Here is a 23,254-nt window from a genome sequence, read left to right on the forward strand (position 1 = left end):
ATTATTAGATTATTTTCTATATTTAAATCATATGGTTAGTAGTTGTGAAATAAAAAAGATTTTTATATGATTTTAGACTAAATAATTAATATTTTAAAATATTGATATTTGTATTTTGGAAAATAAAAAAATTAAGTATATTATTTCTAATTATTTGGTTGGAACACTTTATTAAAAATAATTTGTAAAAATTGATGAGCAAATAGTATTTTTCCATATACTATTAGTGTTGGATTTACATTGGGTTTCAATTACTATATTATTTTTAATTTTATGTGAAATTACATAATACCCTTAACCCTAATTTTCAAAATGAAAACCCTTTTCCCCTAACCTTCAGCCGCCGAAACCCTACCCTAATTGATCTCTTCTCAGATCCAATAACAGAGGCACAAACCCTTCCCCTTTCTCAAATCGGTCACAACAATAATGGAAAGAAGGGACGAAGAAGAAAATGGATCCAAGGGAGAGGGGGCGGAGCTGCGCTCAGGAGAGAAGGTGAGCCATGCCGCTGCCACCGTTCAGCCCGCCACCACCGCGCCGTCTGCACCGTCGCCACGAAGAGCAGAACCGAGGAAAGGGATGGTCCGCGAGTGATGGTTGTCGCGGGCTTGGCGGCCGCCGCGCCTTCAACGCCACTGCGCCCACGCCGCGTCGCTACCGTCGCCCTCACTACCTCGCCGCCGTCGAGCTCGCGAGCGTGGAGGAAGCACAGCACCGGTGGTTTCGTCGGGTTTCCGCTGTCGAACTTGTCTCTACCACCGCGACTGATCACACGTTCAGGGAGAGAGGATGCACGAACAGGAGCCGCTGCGAGGTTGCCGTCACCGCGTTGCTGGGCTCGCCGTTGTGGAGGGTCGCCGCCTTTCCTCCACCGTCGCCGAAGGTCCATCACCGGAGCTGCTGGGCTCGCCGTATGTTACTGTGGTGTCGCTGGAGAACCTCGCTGCCGTCGCTGGAGAACTCTTCCGGTAAGGGTTTTATTTGAGGTTTCTGTCCTTTTTGAATTCCGAGGTTACTGTGGTCACTGCCTGTTGGTTTCAGTCGTCGTGATTAGAATTCGTCGCCGCTGCCGCTTGAGGTGGCTGCTGGGCTGTCGCCGAGCCGGTTCGGAGACCGCCGCTGTGTCGGTTCAGTCGTTCCTCCTTCGGTTCGGTAAGCGTTTTCGATTTGAAAGCCCTTTAGTTACTGTTCTGTTATCATACGCTGAGGTTTGTGGCGTTAGTTGCTATACGATTGAGTTTCGGTTGTTGTATGTTGTGATTAGAGTTGTTGAGACTGTTGCAAAAGTGGCTAGAAGCTGAGGTTTTAGTTCTCGTCTGTTCGGTTTGAGGCGAAAAGGACTTGATGAGGCATTTGGGCTAGGGTTTTGCGTTTTGAGGTAGAGGCGCTTTCCAAAAATTATAGTTTATTATTGGAATTATTATATATGGATACTGATGTGAAACAATGTATTTGGTGATTGTATAAGCCTTAAGTGATGTTAATTTTCCTGGATAAATGTAATTATATGTTGAATAGATTATTGTTTGGTTTTGATGAATGGATTGTTGTATGGTTTGTGAAACGAGATGCTTTTGAAGTTGATTCTTTTAAAGCTTTGAAATCGGGTTAGTCCGTTATGAATTGATTTGAGTTCAGTTGATTTTCTGGATAATGTGGGAAGTAGAATGTACTTTTGAATTCAGCCTGGTTTACTTTATTTGACTTGGCTTGGACAAACGATTTGTTACTGAGCCGTTTCTTTAAAGTTTTGGAAATGAGTTAAATCAGTTTATATTGAGTTGATTTTTTAAATGGTTTCCTTGAGATACGCCACTTTGGCGATTGTTAGATTTGGCTTGCTTTTGAATTGGTTTCTGGTTTTAAGCAGTTGAAAAGGAATGAGGAACGGTTTAGTTAGGACCCGATCCGGGTGGCAAAGTCCAAGTTTTAGGGGAGATGCTGTCAAAATTTCTATAAAATCTGAGGCTTTATTTGAAATGTTATTTGGGAAATTTTGAGTTTAATGCGTTTCCTATTTACTTGGAAGATTGTGAATTTAGGGCTTCTTTTATTATCTTTACTTAGATCAATTATGAAGAACGATGAAGCTATGCTTTGAAAGAATTACTGAAAAGAGAATCATGATTTCTCCTTATTTTTCAAGAAGAATAGTATGTCCTTGGGTACAAGTTATTCGAAAGAGAATTTTGTCTTGAGGTTGTTTTAAAAGGTAAAGCGGGTTTATGTTTTTCTCTATTTGACATAAAGGGTGCCCATTGGAAGAGTTTTCGTGATTTTAAAAGGAATTGGATTTCGATTGATGAACCTCGTTATTTGACGTTTTGAATAAGATTCAGAGTACCCTTTGAACTCTAGTTTAACACAACAAAAATGATTCTCTTAGCAGTTTGAAACGCTTCAGATTAAATTATGGAATTGAAGCCGGTTTTGTTTAAGTAAAGGAAATGGCTTTGAAAAGAGTAATTGATTACATGACTCGGATTGGCTTAGACCTTATTTTACTATTCAAATCAGGAAACGAAGGTTGTTTTAATGAATTTAAAATGAACTTGGCAAAGTGAGTTATGTTATTCTCCCCTAAAGACTTGGGACTCTGCCGAGAAGCTTTTGTTATAAAATTCCATTGTTGTATGGGTGATTTTGAATACTTTGAAATAAATCCTTAACTTGCCATGGTTTTGGAAGTTTTGGAAAGAGGATGCCGAGAGTGGCATTGTTTTCAAAAGGGGAATTTTACCTTGAGTAAAAGTGGCTTGCGAGCCTGAGATGATTTGAGAAATGAGATCTTTAAAGCCAAGGCCGAAAGAGTTGAAACTTGATTTCAAAGTGAAATGATTTGAGAAAAAGTGATTTATGGCTTAAATGCCGATTTTATGAATTGATGATGTTGAATGTGGAAGTGCTGTTTTGTTGTGAGCCGGAATGGCTTTGTATGATAAGAATATTGGCTGGTTCTGGATTGAACCGTGAGCCGGAATGGCTGTGAATGATATGAATATTAGCTGGTTCTGGATTGAACCGTGAGCCGGATGGCTGAGATGGATGTTGATCAATGGCTGAGAATGAAAGCATTTATGCTGAGATATTGATAAGTTGTGATGTTGCACTTTCACTATTGGAGATAAGAGTTTCCCTGGGAGAAAGCAGTGACTAGCCATCACGTGCTCCAGGTTGAGACTCGAAACTCTTTTGACCTTATGTCGTAAGTGTGGTCGGGCACTGTGAAAGTTCCGGATGAGCTCGCCCCCGTAAATATTCACCAGTGAGGGTGATGGATATGGATCATGATTATGATCAAGTTTATGATGAGTATAACTCGAGTTGGGGATGCGCGACAGAGGGACAGTCCAATGGTTAGCTACAAGGACTTGTTGGGTTGGCTCTATAACCGACAGATGATATCATCAGCCACTAGGGACAGGTATGCATCATATGCATCTATGTGAAATTGTTTGGGTGTGCATATTGTATTTGGTTTGCCTATGTGATTAACTGTTAATTGTTCTACTTGCAATAACTGTTTGTTTGTGCTTGCATATTTCTATTTGTGTTTGCTACTGAGACTCTGTTGGACTGTGGTGATTGGTTGTTGGATTGGATTGTTTGGGCCTAGGGCCGTGGTTGAATTGAGATGGACCGATGGTTGGTTTCGGTTTGGTGTTCCTGGTTTGGAAATATTTGAAGGGCTATTTTGGTTCAGCATAGATAAACCTTTTTGAAAGGCTTTTGATGTTTTTGAGAATTGAACGGTTCCTCTTTTAGAAAAGATTTCCGACTTTACTTTTATTGTAAACTGTTATTTTTGAAAAGAGGCATAAGACGGTTATTAATCACTGGTACGGTTTATCTTCACGTATCCTATTACAGTAATTCCCAAAAACCCTCTACTGAGAACCCTTTCGAGGATGATGTTCTCACCCCCTACATTTTTCCCCTTTCAGGATATGGGCGCAAAAGTCATGAAGAGTTTATTGATTTGTTATTAAGATGCTCTATATTGCTTTAGATTATTATTTTTGTACCCTCGCCTTCATCTTGATATACTCTTTAAGAGGGATAAGGATTGTATTGGTTAATGTTTGTAATATTACTTATATATATGTATGTATATATATGGATGTACTCTTTATGAGTTTCTGTAAGTTGTATGGTATGTATGGATGTTCGTTGTATAGCAAAAGTATTTTTTTGGGAGCGGTTTTGCCGTTTAAAGTTTTAAACAGGCTCATATTTTAGTATTAAATAGTATAAGTGTCGTCGTAATGTCCAAGCTATCAGAGTTGCGCAGCCAAAAGCGTGAGCTTTGGTAGTTAGGGTGTTACATTATGGTATCAGAGCGGTCTTTCCTGTAGAGCCTGAGGAATGGATCTACTATGCTTCAGTTGCATACTTTGAGCGTTTGTCATGTATTAGGTCTTATCGGATGACGAGAATTAGAGTTTTAAGCACATGACAGTCTATTGATTAACGCTGTTAGTCTTGCATTGCATAATTCTTGGAATTAAGTTTGGCCGGCTTAATACTAGTGAATTACGTATATGAAGGCACTAATGGGTTATCATAGGCGATATACGAGTTTTGAGTAAAGCGAATCGCTGGTTTTGGGAACATTAGAAACTATTTCTCGAGGCTATTCAGTTGTGTATCTTGGATTTTGTTCGAGTTGACCTGTTCTTTCATATCCTAACTTGAAGTTCTTGTTTGCTACTCCTCTTGAAAAGTAATTTGATGTTTCCACTCTGTTTCTCTATTCATATGCATTCTTGTTTGATCTTAAATGCATATGCTTGTTTAAAATCCTTCTTGCATCTATCTTTCTCTGTTTGAATTCTTCTTGATTCATGTATTCTTTGATATGGCTTTGAATTTGTCCTAATGCGCTATGCATTTTAACTCTGGGATTCCGAGTCCATTATTAGAGAAATTGTTGATTCAGTTTTTCTCTTATTTGACAGTGAGCACAGCCAATTTTGAGATTTTATGAAAATTGCTGTTGAATAGATATATACTTATCTATACATGAAATTTTGAAGATTTATCATACCGCTTAGCAATTATCTATCTTTTCTACCTCGCCTATATTTTTACTGGTTTGTGGAACTACATTTATCTTAAATTACAATTTGGCTTTCTAGTAATTTTACTATAGTTCCAATGCACATCTTCATTTGATTATGTATTTGGGTATTTTTCAATATTTTGAAAAGAAAGGATTTATCACTTTTGTCCCGGTTGAGTTTCGTTTGATAAGCTTTACTTAACTTATTTTGAATTGAGTTTGATTTAGCATGTTATATGGTTTATGCCATTGTTGTTCTTTTGAAAGTGTTGGACTCGTAGCTTTCTTCCTATGAACGGACTAAATTCTCTATTAAACCTTCCATCTCTATGAATGTCATACTTGACCTTATTTTTAACTAAACTTTTACATTTTGTGGACATTACCATTGATCTTGATTTTTCTTCTCTGGTGAATCTCATCCTTATATGAGTCAGTTTGATTCGTTTCAAATTAGTGCATCGTTTATTCTCTCATTGTCTCTACAAGAGTTTTTAGTCAAAGGTTTATCCTTGAGGAACTACTAATGATTGGGTTGTCTTTTCCTATGACTTTGTATTCTTTGGATCAATTGAAAGATTGTTGATGACACAAGCCTAGTGGATCTTGTTTGAACTATTTTAGTTTAAGATCTTTTCTTGTATGGCTTGATGCCTTTTCAAGTAAATCCTAATCTTCTTGAATATTGTTGTGAGATGGTGATTTCAAGTATACTTTTAGAGTCTTGTTTTGAATTTTATAAAGCAGATTGGAGTATCTTTGAAGAAGTTCCAAATCGAACTTATTTTTTTAGTTGCTTGGTTATAATTGAAACCATTGTTCAATTTTTGACAAAAATTGTTTTAAAGTTGACATGCGCTATTTTAAATGAGGTTTTGAAAAGTTTCCATGTTTAATGGAAACCTGTCCGTTTGTAACGCACCACTTGTTTCCTTACCAGATTGTAAGCAAAATTTTACTTCGAAATTTCTTTTCTAAAGAGAGTTTAACTTCCTCTTTTGTCCTCGCTATAAATGTAATACACGCTTGTTTGAATATGGGCTTTGGAAAATTTTGAACAAGCATTTAATTTCTCTTCCGAGTTTTATGAATTACTTTTGGTTATGTTGTGCATTTAACTATCTTTCTAAAATATTTGAGGAAATGTTTGAACTCTTGGCCAAACATGTTTACAGTTTGTTTTTAACATTCTACATTATCTATTTCAACATGAAGTTGTATTACAGCAAAGCCACGTTTATGCTTTTGTTATTCTCTTGAAGAATGTTTATTGCTTGACTTTCTTTTAGGTTGCGAAATGATTTTTTCGCAAGTTTTCAATTCTTTTGTGAACAATGCATTCGGAAGTATTTTTAATCATGCTCTTGAGTTCGGTGGGCTTTGTCTTGGGTTTGAAATCTTCTCTACTGCAAACCTCATGCTTCTTCGACTTAGCTTGAATTTGTTTCAAAATAATGCGCTGAATTTTTCTTTTTATTGGACCTGTTGGATTTCTTTGATACAAGGGTTATCTTTGAGGTTGTCAATTGATTTATTTCTAACAAACTTCATTTGCTTGATCATCCTTGTTGTCTGGGATTGGATACATTCCCTCGAATCTATGAGTATTATCCTTGACAATTGACTCTCCTTTCTAAATCTTGCATCCTTCTGAGTAGACTTGAGAACTGTTTTGATGTCACGTGTGATTTGTAGATGTAGTAACACGATGTGTTAGTTCTTTAAGATGTGATATGTGTATATGGAAGGTGAAACGATAGGTGTACCATGTTATGAGTTGTGGGTGTTTTGTCCCTTGCGAACAGGGCTTGCGATCGTTAGGCTTATGATCGGTTATGGGGATTGAAAAGTGCTTGACGGAGTTGGAAAGTTGAAGCCTTGAGGTTGATATGAGATTAGCGTGCGGATGCTAAGCATGTCGTTTTAACCCCATCATGGTTTATAGCCTTCGATGCCTTACTTTACTATCACACGTTTGAACCATGTCATTTTTGCCTTGTGAACGCCTATCTTGATTTGCACCCTATTTTGGTACCTCAAGTTTTTGTAAAGCCTTGAGATCATATGACCTTGTGCATTGAGCCTATTTCGTAACGTTTGCATTGCAATCACACTCCTACCTTTGTATCTTTATGCATACGACCATCCAAGTATTTGAAAATTGTATATATGTTTATATGTTAAGATATTTTGCTTATTCCTTAAATGTGTTCAAGGGTGAACTATTATGAAAGTCCTTTCGTTTTGTATCAATTTTTAAGGACGAAAATTTTTGTAAGATGGGTAGAATGTAAGAACCAGAATCTTTGAAAAGTCTTTTTATGATCAAGTCTCAAATCATATATTTATTTATAGCCTTAATTTCAGAAATTATTTTATTAAAGATAATTAAGGCAAGTTTTGATTTATTGAATTTGAGATAAGTTATGATTATTATCCAATTTTACAATTATTGAATTATTTTCTATATTTAAATCATATGGTTGGTAGTTGTGAAATAAAAAGGATTTTTATATGATTTTGGACTAAATAATTAATATTTTAGAATATTGATATTTGTATTTTGGAAAATGAAGAAATTAAGTATATTATTTCTAATTATTTGGTTGGGACACTTTATTGAAAATAATTTGTAAAAATTGATGAGCAAATAGTATTTTTCATATACTATTAGTGTTGGATTTACATTGGGTTTCAATTACTATATTATTTTCAATTTTATGTGAAATTACCATAATGCCCTTAACCCTAATTTTCAAAATGAAAACCCTTTTCCCCTAACCTTTAGCCGCCGAAACCCTACCCCATATGATATTTTCTCAGACCCAATAGCAGAGGCACAAACCCTTCCCCTTTCTGAAACCGGTCACAACAATAATGGGAAGAAGGGACGAAGAAGAAAATGGATCCAAGGGAGAGGGGGCAGAGCTGCGCTCAGGAGAGAAGGTGAGCCATGCCGCTGCCACCGATCAGCCCGCCACCACCACGCCGTCTGCACCGTCGCCACAAAGAGCAGAACCAAGGAAAGGGATGGTCCGCGAGTGATGGTTGTCGCGGGCTTGGTGGCCGCCGCGCCTTCGTCGCCACCGCGCCCACGCTGCGTCGTTGTCGTCGCCCTCACTACATTGCCGTCGTCGAGCTCGCGAGCGTGGAGGAAGCACAGCGCCGGTGGTTTTGACGGGCTTCCGCTGTCGAACTTGTCTCTACCACCGCGACTGATCACACGCTCAGGGAGAGAGGATGCGCGAACAGGAGCCGCTGCGAGGTTGTCGTCACCGCGTTGCTGGGCTCGCCGTTGTGGAGGGTCGCCGCCTTTCCTCCACCGTCGCCGAAGGTCCATCACCGGAGCTGCTGGGCTCGCCGTATGTTGCTGTGGTGTCACTGGAGAACCTCGATGCCGTCGCCGGAGAACTCTTCCGGTAAGGGTTTTATTTGAGGTTTCTGTCCTTTTTGAATTCTGAGGTTACTATGGTCACTGCCTGTTGGTTTCAGTCGTCGTGATTAGAATTCGTCGCCGCTGCCGCTTGAGGTGGCTGCTGGGCTGCCGCTGAGCCGGTTCGGAGACTGCCGCTGTCTCGGTTCAGTTGTTTCTCCTTCGGTTCAGTAAGCATTTTTGATTTGAAAGCCCTTTAGTTACTGTTCTGTTATCATACGCTGAGGTTTGTGGCGTTAGTTGCTATACGATTGAGTTTCGGTTGTTGTATGTTGTGATTAGAGTTGTTGAGACTGTTGTAAAAGTGGCTGGGAGCCGAGGTTTTAGTTCCCGTCAGTTCGGTTTGAGGCGGAAAGGACTTGATGAGGCATTTGGGCTATGGTTTTACGTTTTGAGGTAGGGGCGCTTTCCAAAAATTATAGTTTATTATTGGAATTATTATATATGGATACTGATGTGAAACAATGTAGTTGGTGATTGTATAAGCCTTATGTGATGTTAATTTTCCTGGATGAATGTAATATATGTTGAATGGATTATTGTTTGGTTTTGATGAATGGATTGTTGTATGGTTTGTGAAACGAGATGCTTTTGAAGTTGATTCTTTTAAAGCTTTGAAATCGGGTTAGTCCGTTATGAATTGATTTGAGTTCAGTTGATTTTTTGGATAATGTGGGAAGTAGAATGTACTTTTGAATTCAGCCTGGTTTACTTTATTTGACTTGGCTTGGACAAACGATTTGTTACTGAGCCGTTTCTTTAAAGCTTTGGAAATGAGTTAAATCGGGTTATATTGAGTTGGTTTTTTAAATGGTTTCCTTGAGATACGCCACTTTGGCGATTGTTAGATTTGGCTTGCTTTTGAATTGATTTCTGGTTTTAAGCAGTTGAAAAGGAATGAGGAACAGTTTAGTTGGGACCCGATCCGGGTGGCAAAGTCCAAGTTTTAGGGGAGATGCTGCCGAAATTTCTATAAAATCTGAGGCTTTATTTGAAATGTTATTTGGGAAATTTTGAGTTTAATGCCTTTCCTATTTACTTGGAGGATTGTGAATTTAGGGCTTCTTTTATTATCTTTACTTAGATCAATTATGAAGAACGATGAAGCTATGCTTTGAAAGAATTACTGAAAAGAGAATCATGATTTCTCTTTATTTTCCAAGAAGAATAGTATGTCCTTGTGTACAAGTTATTCGAAAGAGAATTTTGCCTTGAGGCTGTTTTAAAAGGTAAAACGAGTTTATGTTTTTCTCTATTTGACATAAAGGGTGCCCATTGGAAGAGTTTTCGTGATTTTAAAAGGAATTGGATTTCGATTGATGAACCTCATTATTTGACGTTTTGAATAAGATTCAGAGTACCCTTTGAACTCTAGTTCAACACAACAAAAATGATTCTCTTAGCAGTTTTAAACGCTTCAGATTAAATTATGGAATTGAAGCCTTTGCTTAAGTAAAGGAAATGGCTTTGAAAAGAATAATTGATTACATGACTCGGATTGGCTTAGACCCTATTATACTATTCAAATCAGGAAACCAAAGTTGTTTTAATGAATTTAAAATGAACTTGGCGAAGTGAGTTATGTTATTCTCCCCTAAAGACTTGGGACTCTTCCGAGAAGCTTTTGTTATAAAATCCCATCGTTGTATGGGTGATTTTGAATACTTTGAAATAAATCATTAACTTGCCACAGTTTTGGAAGTTTTGGAAAGAGGATGCCGAGAGTGGCATTGTTTTCAAAAGGGAAATTTTACCTTGAGTAAAGGTGGCTTGCGAGCCTGAGATGATTTGAGAAATGAGATCTTTAAAGCCAAGGCTGAAAGAGTTGAAACTTGATTTCAAAGTGAAATGATTTGAGGAAAAGTGATTTATGGCTTAAATGCCGATTTTATGAATTGATGATGTTGAATGTGGAAGTGCTGTTTTGTTGTGAGCCGGAATGGCTGTGTATGATAAGAATATTGGCTGGTTCTGGATTGAACCGTGAGCCGGTATGGCTGTGGATGATATGAATATTAGCTGGTTCTGGATTGAACCATGAGTCGGATGGCTGAGATGGATGTTGATCAATGGCTGAGAATGAAAGCATTTATACTGAGATATTGATAAGTTGTGATGTTGCACTTCCACTATTGGAGATAAGAGTTTCCCTGGGAGAAAGCAGTGACTAGCCATCACGTGCTCCAGGTTGAGACTTGAAGCTCTTTTGACCCTATGTCATAAGTGTGGCCGGGCACTGTGAAAGTCCCGGATGAGCTCGCCCCCGTAAATATTCACCAGTGAGGGTGATGGATATGGATCATGATTATGATCAAGTTTATGATGAGTATAACTCGAGTTGGGGATGCGCGACAGAGGGACAGTCCAATGGTTAGCTACCAGGACTTGTCGGGTTGGCTTTATAACCGACAGATGATATCATCAGCCACTAGGGACAGGCATGCATCATATGCATCTATGTGAAATTATTTGGGTGTGCATATTGTATTTGGTTTGCCTATGTGATTAACTGTTAATTGTTCTACTTGCAATAACTGTTTGTTTGTGCTTGCATATTTCTATTTGTGTTTGCTACTGAGACTCTGTTGGACTGTGGTGATTGGTTGTTGGATTGGATTGTTTGGGCCTAGGGCCGTGGTTGAATTGAGATGGACCGATGGTTGGTTTCGGTTTGGTGTTCCTGGTTTGGAAAAATATGAAGGGCTATTTTGGTTCAGCATAGATAAACATTTTTGAAAGGCTTTTGATGTTTTTGAGAATTGAACGGTTCCTCTTTTAGAAAAGATTTTCGACTTTACTTTTATTGTAAACTGTTATTTTTGAAAAGAGGCATAAGACAGTTATTAATCACTGGTACGGTTTATCTTCACGTATCCTATTACAGTAATTCCCAAAAACCCTCTACTGAGAACCCTTTCGAGGATGATGTTCTCACCCCCCTACATTTTTCCCCTTTCAGGATATGGGCGCAGAAGTCACAAGAGTTTATTGATTTGTTATTAAGATGCTCTGTATTGCTTTAGATTATTATTTTTGTACCATCGCCTTCATCTTGATATACTCTTTAAGAGGGATAGGGATTGTATTGGTTAATGTTTGTAATATTACTTATATATATGTATGTATATATATATGGATGTACTCTTTATGAGTTTCTATAAGTTGTATGGTATGTATGGATGTTCGTTGTATAGCAAAAGTATTTTTTTGGGAGCGGTTTTGCGGTTTAAAGTTTTAAACAGGCTCATATTTTAGTATTAAATAGTCTAAGTGTCGTCGTAATGTCCAAGCTATCAGAGTTGCGCAGCCGGAAGCGTGAGCTTTGGTAGTTAGGGTGTTACACAGGGATGAGCTGTAACATATCCATTCTTCACGAAATTGAGGGTAGAGGCAAAATCTGCTTCAAAGACAATGTGTTGGAATTCGTTGGCCGTAGCAATTTGGAGACCTCTCGCAACTCCCCACAACTCCACATGCATAATTGAGCAACTGCCAAGATTACAAGAGTAGCCAATGATATATCTACCCAAATGATCTCTAAAGACTCATCATGCTTATCCTTGATCTGGATAATTTCCGAAGATTAAGAGACTAATTTTTTGTCAAAAACTAGTTTGTTGCAGCAAAACCAAAGGTGGGAAGCAGCAGTTCCTAAAAGGTTGGACCAATTAGTCCTCTTTGAAATGTTATTGGAAAGGCAATTCTAAAGATCAGAGCCAAGGAAGGAAGGAATTTGATCACGAGGTAAAACATTCTGCCAAACATTCTTAGCAAAAAAGCAATCACGTAAGACATGAAGGGTGGTTTCTGTACTATTTCTGCATCTAAAACAGCAAACATCCATCGTAAAGTGGCGTCTCTTTCTTTCCAAGTTTGTTAGGATTGCATCGTATGTAACCACCCAAAGAAAAGACAAGAGCGTTCCTGCCTTCTCCATTTTCAAACAAGATTAAAGATGTTGTTAGAGGCGACTTGGGTATCCTGAAGAGTTGTATATACTGACTTGAGCTTGAAAAAACCATCTAAGGTGAGATCCCATGCAACTTCATCTGTATCCTTCCAAGGTGACGGCGGTGCCTAGGCAGCTATCTTGATGACAATATTGTCTGGTAACCATTCATTCATCCCCTCAATGTCCCAATCACCTAAAACATTAAGAAAGTTTATTAGAGAGCTAGCATAATTAATGTTATTGTAACCTAGCTGATTGGCATGAGTGGCTAGCCATCCCTGATTTAGCACCCAGTTGTGCTCCCAAAACTTTCTTCTCGAACCATCTCCTAAGTGTTATTTTTAACATGCTCCCAGCTTACACAGACACCCTTCCACAGGTTAGAATTGCTTGCTTTCGTTCCACTCTAAGCATGATATCATCACTCGCATTATATTTTGATCTCAAAACTCTTACCCATAAGGCATCCTTTCTTTCAATGAGCCCTCATCCAACCTTCATCATGAAAGCTTGGTTCAGCGTGCTAGCATGTTGAGTCCCCAAGCCACTATTCTTTTTAGGATTGCCCACTTTTTTCCAGCTAAAAAGATGGATCTTTTTCGTTTCTTCTGTTTCTTTCCAGAGAAAATTCTTGCATTTACAATCAATGGAGTTACAAGTAATAGTAGGGAGTAAGGCAATTTGCATAGTATAAGAGGGAGTAGCAGATAGGACAGAATTCACCATGGTATATCGCCCTGCTAATGATAAGGAGGAAGCCTTCCATGAATTGGGTCTGGTATTGAGCTTGTTAATGATCTCACCAAAGGTGGTGTGTAAGACCTTAGTGTGATGGAGAGGAACCCCAAGATACTTTCTCAAATTGTCAGTTCTAGAAAAAAGCATTACTTATCTCCTCTCTGACCATGTTTCCTACATTCTTGGAGAAGAAAACTCAAGTTTTTTCTTGGCTAACTCTCTAGCCGGAGCTATCACAGAAGGCATTAAGACATCTATTGATAATATCTGCCTGTTTCAAACTTGCTTCAACAAACAAAATTAAGTCATATGTAAAGCAGAGATGGGATAGAGCAGGTCCTCTTCTTTTATTGCAAATCAGCTTCTAGAAGCCATGGTTGACAACACAATTGATCAACTGGGAAAGGCGCTCAATGTACAAAACAAAAATATAGGAAAAAATAGGGTCGCTCTGATGAATACCTCTCGTTGGTTTGAACTCTTCTAGTTTCTCTCCATTCTAAAGGACTCTCATTCTAGCAGTTGAGATACAGGCCAGAATTAGTTCAATAGTATGGGTAGGGAACTCAATATCAATCAATGTGTCCTTCACAAAGGACCATTTCAGCTTGTCATAAGCTTTCTCAAAGTCAATCTTGATAGCCTTATAGTCTTTCTTCCTTTTTTATTCCTTATAGAATGGATGACTTCTTGAGCAATGATGATATTATCCAAACTATGTCTTCTTGGCACAAAGCTACATTAGGTGGGTCAAACTAGTTTCTCCATAATTCTTCTCATCCGACTAATAAGGATCTTAGTGACAATCTTGTACGACACATTACACAGGTTTTTTAGCCTCATCTGCTTGAGGCTAGTAACAGGCTCCAATTTAGAAATAAGGGTGATAAAGGTTTCATTAAGATAATCAACATTGCTAAAGTTTTGAAAAATATTCCGCACCAGGTTGCAGAGATCAATACCGATTATGTCCCAATGTTGTTGATAGAAGATTGCTTGAATATCATCTCTTTTCGGAGCTTTTAGACTTTCCATCCCAAATAAGGCATCTTTAATCTCATGATGAGTTATCACACTGTGGCCTATAATATTCAGATCCAAATCATTGAGAGTCGGAAACTCGTTCCTTAAAAAAAAGGTGTACACTCTTGATCATCTCGATATAAATTGGAGAAGTAGGAAGAAGCAAGTTGTTCAATATCATTCTTCTCTGTAAGCCAAGAGTCATCTTCATTCTGAAGAGCAAGGGCTTTATTTTTTCTCCTTCTAATTATAGTAGAGCCATAAAAAAAATCTGGTGTTACGAACCCCAAATTTTAACAATTTACTCCTAGATTTTTGGTTCCATAAAAACTTTTGTTGAGTAAGAACTTTTTCGTAGTCTTTTCATAAATGAAATTGTAAGTCTTTAAGGAAATCGTTGCTACCGTTAGAAAGACAATTCACAATACCTTGAAGTCTATGCATTCTCTTTCTTTAAAAAATATCCCGAAAAACGGACATATTTTAGTCCTTAAGAGCCTGCTAAAAGTTTTTCACAAAAATATTCCAAGAGTTCTCAATCTTCTAGCAATCCCAAACCATGCTATCAAACTCCAGATGGATTAGCCAAGCCACAATGAAATAGAACGATAGCCTACCTATGTTAACATTGGCGAGTAAATACCCATAGTCGTCCCTGAGATTCACGGAATTATTCATAGTAATCCCTAAGATCCCGATTTCCCTATTGTAGTCCTCCAGATAGAGCTCCGATAACTCAAACTAGTCCCTGGCCATATTTCAGGTGATGACTCATCACCGGAGCGCTGACGTGGCCTCGGATTGCAACATGGGACGGGTCCAAAACGACATCGTTTTGGGTTTGGCGCCCTTGAAAGCCAAAAACAACACCATATAGTTGTTATATAGTATGAAAAACAATTTTCTCCCCCAACACAAACACTTCACTTCACTCGTCTCTTCTTCTTCTACCCTCTGACTTCTTCTTCATCTCCCCATCAATGACGTAGTCGTAGGGTTGTATTTGATGGGTTTATGAAAATTTGAGAGAAGAAGTCATCTGACCAGAAGTTGTTATCGCTCTTCCCTTCCTTCACCATAAACACGAGGTTCTGGCGTTGTGATCGGACTCAAGGTAACCTTCCTTTTTTTTTATTTTGTATTTTTAATACAGTGTTGGTTGATGATATCATTGGTTAGTGTAGTTAAGGTTCTGGAGTTTTGGTCTCATTGTAGTGTCTAGGGTTTGAATCTTGGCTGGGGTTTGTGGGGTTGCTGTAATACCCGAATGAAATAGGGATGAAACAGGGAGATGTCTGGAGGATTAGAAAAATATATTTTCTTGTGGTGATCATTTTTCTTTTTTAATGCATCAGTAGGCTTTCAAATTCTCCCTGTATATTGTAAAATTTAAAATTTCTTGCAGATGGAAGAGAAGTTGGACATCATGTTTCATCATGTGGGTGACTTAAAAAAAAAATACAGAAGAGATTATGGTATATTCTCCGGACAACAAGGCATGTTTAGGTGATCTAGACACTGACACTCTAGATGTCTTCTTGGTGGACGAAATCGTGATCATCAATAATGGCTGCAAAGGCTTGGTGCTCTCAAACATGAATCACACTTTATCACAACTCCGCACAACTAACCAGCAAGTGTACTGTGTCGTCCAAGTAATACCTTACGTGAGTAAGGGTCGATCCCACAGAGATTGTTGGTATGAAGCAAGCTATGGTCATCTTGTAAATCCTAGTCAGGCGGACTTAACTAAATTAAGAGGTTATTGGTTTTTTTGGAATAATAATAAAATAAACAGAAAGTAAAGATAAAGTTACTCATGTAATTCAATGGTGGGAATTTCAGATAAGCATATGGAGATGTTGTGTTCCTTCTGAATCTCTAATTTCCTACTTCTTCCTTCTAGTTTTTCATCACTCCTTTCTATGGCAAGCTGTATATAGGGCATCACCGTTGTCAATGGCTACATCCCATCCTCTCAGTGAAAATGGTCCAAATGCTCTGTCACAGCACGGCTAATCATCTGTCGGTTCTCAATCAGGTTGGAATAGAATCCCGTGATTCTTTTGCGTCTATCACTAACGCCCAGCCTTCAGGAGTTTAAAGCTCGTCACAGTCATTCAATCCCGGAATCCTACTCGGAATACCACAAACAAGGTTAGACTTTCCGGATTCCCATGAATGCCGCCATCAATTCTAGCTTATACCACGAAGATTCTGATCAAGGAATCCAAGAGATATGCGCCCGGTCTAAGGTAGAACGGAAGTGGTTGTCAGTCACACGCGTTTATAGGTGAGAATGATGATGAGTGTCACGAATCATCACATTCTTCAAGTTGAAGTGCAACGAATATCTAGAATAGGAATAAATCGAATTGGATAGAAAATAGTAGTAATTGCATTAAAACTTGAGGTACAACAGAGCTCCACACCCTTAATCTATGGTGTGTAGAAACTTCACTGTTGAAAATACATAAGTGAAAGGTCCAGGCATGGCCGAATGGCCGGCCCCCCAGATCTAAGAACTAAACGTCCAAAGATGTCTAATACAATAGTAAACTATCCTATTTATACTATACTAGCTACTAGGGTTTATAGAAGTAAGTAATTGATGCATAAATCCACTTCCGGGGCCCACTTGGTGTGTGCTTGGGCTGAGCTTGATTTATCCATGAATTGAGGCTTCTTTTGGAGTTGAACGCCAAGTTGTAACGTGTTTTTGGCGTTCAACTCTGGTTCGTGACGTGTTTCTGGTGTTTGACTCCAGAATGCAGCATAAAACTGGCGTTGAGCGCCAGTTTACATCGTCAAGTCTCGAATAAAGTATGGACTATTATATATTGCTGGAAATCTCTGGATGTCTACTTTCCAACGCCGTTGAGAGCGCAGCATTTAGAGTTCTGTAGCTCCAGAAAATCCATTTTGAGTGCAGGGAGGTCAGATTCCAACAGCATCAGCAGTCCTTTGTCAGCCTCCTATAAGAGTTTTGTTCAGGTCCCTCAATTTCAGCCAGAAAATTCCTAAAATCACAGAAAAATACACAAACTCATAGTAAAGTCCAGAAATGTGAATTTATCATAAAAACTAATGAAAACATCCCTAAAAGTAACTAGATCATACTAAAAACTACCTAAAAACAATGCCAAAAAGCGTATAAATTATCCGCTCATCACAACACCAAACTTAAATTGTTGCTTGTCCCCAAGCAACTGAAGATCAATTAGGATAAAAAGAAGAGAACATACTATAAATCTCAAAATATCAATGAATATTAGTTCTAATTAGATGAGCGGGACTTGTAGCTTTTTGCTTCTGAACAGTTTTGGCATCTCACTTTTTCCTTTGAAGTTTAGAATGATTGGCATCTCTAGGAACTTAGAATTTCAGATAGTGTTATTGATTCTCCTAGTTAAGTTTGTTGATTCTTGAACACATCTACTTTTATGAGTCTTGGCCGTGGCCCTAAGCACTTTGTTTTCCAGTATTACCACCGGATACATAAATGCCACAGACACATGACTGGGTGAACCTTTTCAGATTGTGACTCAGCTTTGCTAGAGTCCCCAGTTAGAGGTGTCCAGAGCTCTTAAGCACACTCTTTTTGCTTTTGATCACGACTTTAACCACTCAGTCTCAAGCTTTTCACTTGGACCTGCATGCCACAAGCACATGGTTAGGGGCAGCTTGATTTAGCCGCTTAGGCCTTGATTTATTTCCTTGGGCCCTCCTATCCATTGATGCTCAAAGCCTTGGATCCTTTTTACCTTGCCTTTTGGTTTTAAGAGCTATTGGCTTTTTCTGCTTGCTTTTTCTTTTTCTTTCTATTTTTTTTTGCCAATTTTTTTTGAGCTTTTGCTTTTTCACTACTTTTTCTTGCTTCAAGAATCAATTTCATGATTTTTCAGATTATCAATAACATTTCTCTTTGTTCATCATTCTTTCAAGAGCCAACAATTTTAACATTCATAAACAACAAGATCAAAAAATATGCACTATTTAAGCATTCATTCAGAAAAGAAAAAGTATTGTCACCACATCAATATAATTAAACTAATTTCAAGGACAATTTTCAAAATCTATGTACTTCTTGTTCTTTTGAATTAAAAACATGTTTTATTTAAGAAAGGTGAAGGATTCATGGAATTATTCATAGCCTTAAGACATAGTTACTAAATACTAATGATCATGTAATGAAGACACAAACATAGATAGACATTTAACATAAAGAAACCGAAAAGCAGAAAAAATTAAGAACAAGGAATGAGTCCACCTTAGTGATGGTGGCGCTTTCTTCTTGAAGAACCAATGATGTCCTTGAGTTCTTCTATGTCTCTTCTTTGCCTTTGTTGCATGATTCCTAGTGATTTTGGTGTTCCTATCCTTAGTTGCTCCCAATAATTATGTGGAGGAACATGTATCCCCTGAGGTATCTCAGGGATTTCTTGATGAGGGAATTTCTTATGCTATCTTGATGTGCAGTCAAATGCTCTATTACTGAGCTATGGACCCTTGAGATGAATCTCTCTATTTCCCATGACTCAGAGGTGGAAGCTTTTGTCTTCCCTTTTGTCTTCTTTTTTTTTTTGAGGTTTTTCTGGCCTTAGGTGCCATCAATGGTTATGAAAAAGCAAAAAGCTATGCTTTTACCACACCAAACTTAGAATGTTGCTCGCCCTCGAGCAAAACAAGAAACAATAGAAGAAGAAGAAGAAGATATGGAGGAGAGGGGGAAAGGTGTATATTCGGCTATGTAGGGTGGGTTTGGGTGGGAAAGAGATGATGGATGTGAGTGGTGAAGAGGTAATGGGGAAGAGTGGATGAATTTTGAGAAGAGGGGAGAATATGGTAGGTGGGGATCCTGTGGGGTCCACAGATCCTGAGATGATCCTGTGGGGTCCACAGATCCTAAGGTGTCAAGGATTTACATCCCTGCACCAATTAGGCATGTAAAATGCCTTTCCATGCAATTCTGGCGTTTAAATGCCAAAGTGATGCATGTTCTGGGCGTTCAACGCCCATGTGCAGCATGTTTCTGGCGTTGAACGCCAGTTCCATGCTTGTTTCTGGCGTTCAGCGCCAGCTCTCCTCAGGGTGCATTCCTGGCATTTGAACGCCGGGATGTTGCTTGTTTCTGGCGTTTAGTGCCAGATCCATGCTCTGTTCTGGCGTTGAACGCCAGCCAGATGCTCCTTATTGGCGTTTAAACGCCAGTAAGTCCTTCCTCCAGGGTGTGATTTTTCTTCTGCTATTTTTAATTCTGTTTTTAATTTTAATATTTTTTTCGTGACTCCACATGATCATGTACCTAATAAAACATAAAAGAATAATGAAAATAAAATAAAATTAGATAAAAAAAAATTGGGTTGCCTCCCAATAAGCGCTTCTTTAATGTCAATAGCTTGACAGTGGGCTCTCATGGAGCCACACAGGTGATCAGGTCAATGTTGTAGACTCCCAACACCAAACTTAGAGTTTGGCTGTGGCCTCCCAACACCAAACTTAAAGTTTGATTATGGGGGCTTTGTTTGACTCTGTATTGAGAGAAACTTTTCATGCTTCCTCTCCATTGTTAAAGAAGAAGATCCTTGAGCCTTAAACATAAGGTAGTCCCCATTCAATTGAAGGACTAATTCTCCTCTGTTAACATCTATTACAGCTCCTGCTGTGGTTAGGAAAGGTCTTCCAAAGATGATGCATTCATCCTCCTCCTTCCTAGTGTCTAAGATTATGAAATCAGCAGGGATGTAAAGGCCTTTAACCTTTACTAATACGTCTTCTACTAATCCATAAGCTTGTCTTACTGACTTCTCTGCCATTTGTAATGAGAACATGGCAGGTTGTACCTCAATGATTCCCAACTTCTCCATTACAGAGAGTGGCATAAGATTTATACCTGACCCCAGGTCACACAGAGCTTTTTCAAAGATCATGGGGCCTATGGTGCAGGGTATTAAGAATTTGCCAGGATCTTGTCTCTTTTGAGGTAAGGTTTGCTGAACCCATGTATCTAGTTCACTAATGAGCAAGGGATGTTCACCTTCTCAAGTCTCATTACCAAACAACTTGGCATTCAGCTTCATGATGGCTCCTAGATATTGAGCAACTTGCTCTCCAGTCACATCTTCATCCTCTTCTGAGGAAGAATAGTCTTCAGAGCTCATGAATGGCAGAAGGAGATTTAGTGGAATCTCTATGGTCTCTATATGAGCCTCAGATTTCTTTAGGTCCTCAATAGGGAACTCCTTCTTGTTTGAGAGACATCCCAGGAGGTCTTCCTCACTAGGATTTTCGTCCTTCTCCTCCCTTGTGCATTCGGCCATATTGATTACATCAATGGCCTTGCACTATCCTTTTGGATTTTCTTTTGTATTGCTTGGGAGAATACTGGGAGGAGTTTCAGTGACTTTCTTACTCAGCTGGCCCACTTGTGTGCCTCCAAATTTCTGATGGAGGACCTTGTTTCACTCATGAAACTTAAAGTGACCTTAGATAGATCAAAGACTAAATTTGCTAAATTAGAGGGGCTCTGTTCAGAATTCTCGGTCTGTTGCTGAGAAGATGATGGAAAAGGCTTGTTATTGCTTAGCCTGTTTCTTCCACCATTATTAAAGCCTTGTTGAGGCTTTTGTTGATCCTTCCATGAGAAATTTGGATGATTTCTCCATGATGAATTATAGGTGTTTCCATAAGGTTCACCCATGTAATTTACCTCTGCTATTGCAGGGTTCTCAGGATCATAAGCTTCTTCAGAATCTGCCTCTTTAGTACTGTTGGATGCATTTTGCCATCCATTCAGACTTTGAGAAATCATGTTGACTTGCTGAGTCAACACTTTGTTCTGAGCCAATATGGCATTCAGAGCATCAATTTCAAGAACTCCCTTCCTCTGAGGCATCCCATTATTCACGAAATTCCTCTCAGAAGTGTACATGAATTGGTTATTTGCAACCATGTCAATAAGTTCTTGAGCTTCTACAAGCGTTTTCTTTAAGTGAATGGATCCACCTGCAGAATGGTCCAATGACATTTTGGAAAACTCAGATAGATCATAATTGAATATATCTAATATGGTCCATTCTGAAAACATGTCAGAAGGACACTTTTTGGTCATCTGCTTGTATCTTTCCCAAGCTTCATAGAGGGATTCACCATCTTTTTGCTTAAAGGTCTGAACATCCACTCTAAGCTTACTCAACTTTTGAGGAGGAAAGAATTTATCCAAGAAGGCCGTGACCAGCTTATCCCAGGAGTCCAGGCTATCTTTAGGTTGTGAGTCCAACCATGTTCTAGCTCTGTCTCTTACAGCAAAAGGGAAAAGCATGAGCCTGTAGACTTCAGGATCTATTCCATTTGTCTTAACAGTCTCACAAATCTGTAAGAACTCAGTTAAAACTGATAAGGATCTTCAGATGGAAGTCCATAAAACTTGCAGTTCTATTGCATCAAAGCAACTAATTGAAGTTTCAGCTCAAAATTGTTTGCTCCAATGGCAGGAATTGAGATGCTTCTTCCATCAAACTTGGACGTTGGTTTAGTGAAATCACCAAGCATCCTCATTGCATTATTGTTGTTGGGTTCGGCTACCATCTCCTTCTCTTGTTCGAAAATTTCAGAAATGTTGTAATTTAGCTTCTCTTAGTTTCCTCTTCAGAGTCCTTTCAGGTTCTGGATCAGCTTCAACAAAGATGCCTTTTTTCTTATTTCTGCTCATATGAAAGAGAAGAGAAAAAGAAAAAGGAAGAGGAATCCTCTATATCTGGACAAAGAGGATCCTTATTATTAGTAGAAGAAGAAAGGAATAAGAGTGGAGAATCCAATCACAAGGGTGAGGATAGAGGCAGTGATTGGAGATGAAGAGAGGTGAAGAGAAGTGTTAGTAAATAAACAAATAAATAGAAGAAGAGAAGAGAGAGAGAACTCGAAAATAATTTTAAAAAAGTAGTTAATGATTTTCGAAAATTAAAGATAAGATATAATTAAAATTAAAATTTAAAACAATTAAAAAGAATTTTTGAAAAAGAGATGAGATATTTTCGAAAATTAAAGAGGAAAAAGTAGTTAGGTGGTTTTGAAAAAGATAAGAAACAAACAAAAAGTCAAATAGTTAGTTGAAAAAGATATTAAAATCAAATTTGAAAAGATAAGAAGATAAGAAGTTAGAAAAGATATTTTAAAATCAAATTTTTGAAAAAGATATGATATTAAAGATAAGATAAGATAGATTTAATTTTTAAAATTAAAATTAATTACTTAACTAACAAGAAACTAAAAGATAAGATTCTATAATTTAAAGATTGAATATTTCTTAACAAGAAAGTAACAAACTTCAAATGTTTGAATCAATCATATTACTTGTTAGTATAATTTTCGAAAATCAAGATAAAATTAAGAAAAAGATTTTCGAAAATTAAATAAATAAAAAAATAAAAAAAGATTTAATTTTTGAAAAAGTTTTTGAAAAGATAAAATTTTTAAAATTGCAAAATTTGACTTGACTCATGAGAAATAACTAATTTTAAAAATTTTTTACTAAGTCAACTCAAATTTTCAAAAATTAGGAGAGAAATAAGGAAAAGATATTTTTTATTTTTGAAATTTTAATTATGAGAGAGAAAAACACAATTATGACCCAAAACATGAAAATTTTGGATCAAAACACATGACGCATGCAAGAACACTATGAATGTCAAGATGAACGCCAAGAACACTTTGAAGATCATGATGAACATCAAGAACATATTTTTGAAAAATTTTTTATGCAAAGAAAACACGCAAGACACCAAACTTAGAAATCTTTAATGCATGGACACTATGAATGCAAAAATGCATATGAAAAACAATAAAAAACACAAAACAAGAAAAAATCAAGATCAAACAAGAAGACTTACCAAGAACAACTTGAAGATCATGAAGAACACTATGAATGCATGAATTTTTGAAAAATGCAAGAAATTTTTAAAACATGCAATTGATACCAAACTTAAAAATTGACACTAGACTCAAACAAGAATCACAAAATATTTTTTATTTTTATGATTTTTTA

General features: G+C 37.8%; 2 protein-coding genes and 1 non-coding gene across 3 annotated transcripts; all 3 read left to right on the plus strand.

The window, feature by feature from the left end:
* The first annotated feature begins 306 nt into the window (after positions 1 to 306).
* LOC112800719 (uncharacterized) lies at positions 307 to 4,148 on the plus strand. The gene is made up of 4 exons (XM_025843087.2): positions 307 to 971; positions 1,045 to 1,155; positions 1,268 to 1,381; positions 3,948 to 4,148. Exons 1-3 carry the CDS (start codon positions 506 to 508, stop codon positions 1,330 to 1,332), a joined length of 642 nt encoding a protein of 213 aa, XP_025698872.1. The 5' UTR covers positions 307 to 505; the 3' UTR covers positions 1,333 to 1,381; positions 3,948 to 4,148.
* Positions 4,149 to 7,685: 3,537 nt separating this feature from the next.
* LOC140184556 (uncharacterized) lies at positions 7,686 to 10,608 on the plus strand. Its single transcript, XM_072236515.1, has 2 exons — positions 7,686 to 8,484; positions 8,558 to 10,608. Exons 1-2 carry the CDS (start codon positions 8,110 to 8,112, stop codon positions 8,564 to 8,566), a joined length of 384 nt encoding a protein of 127 aa, XP_072092616.1. The 5' UTR covers positions 7,686 to 8,109; the 3' UTR covers positions 8,567 to 10,608.
* Positions 10,609 to 21,296: 10,688 nt separating this feature from the next.
* LOC112804133 (small nucleolar RNA R71) lies at positions 21,297 to 21,400 on the plus strand. Its single transcript, XR_003202752.1, has one exon. It is a non-coding gene; the product is annotated as a small nucleolar RNA R71 (small nucleolar RNA).
* Positions 21,401 to 23,254: the final 1,854 nt, after the last annotated feature.

This window comes from Arachis hypogaea, chromosome 5, assembly GCF_003086295.3.
Source record: "Arachis hypogaea cultivar Tifrunner chromosome 5, arahy.Tifrunner.gnm2.J5K5, whole genome shotgun sequence".
NCBI lineage: Eukaryota > Viridiplantae > Streptophyta > Magnoliopsida > Fabales > Fabaceae > Arachis > Arachis hypogaea.

Bases quoted from the DNA above. Each gene is read 5' to 3' on its own strand.
- LOC112800719 (XM_025843087.2), top strand. From the start codon at position 506: ATGCCGCTGCCACCGTTCAGCCCGCCACCACCGCGCCGTCTGCACCGT. The intron at 972-1,044 runs GTAAGGGTTTTA...TGTTGGTTTCAG, and splicing joins GTCGCTGGAGAACTCTTCCG to TCGTCGTGATTAGAATTCGT. The intron at 1,156-1,267 runs GTAAGCGTTTTC...TGTTGTGATTAG, and splicing joins GTCGTTCCTCCTTCGGTTCG to AGTTGTTGAGACTGTTGCAA.
- LOC140184556 (XM_072236515.1), top strand. From the start codon at position 8,110: ATGGTTGTCGCGGGCTTGGTGGCCGCCGCGCCTTCGTCGCCACCGCGC.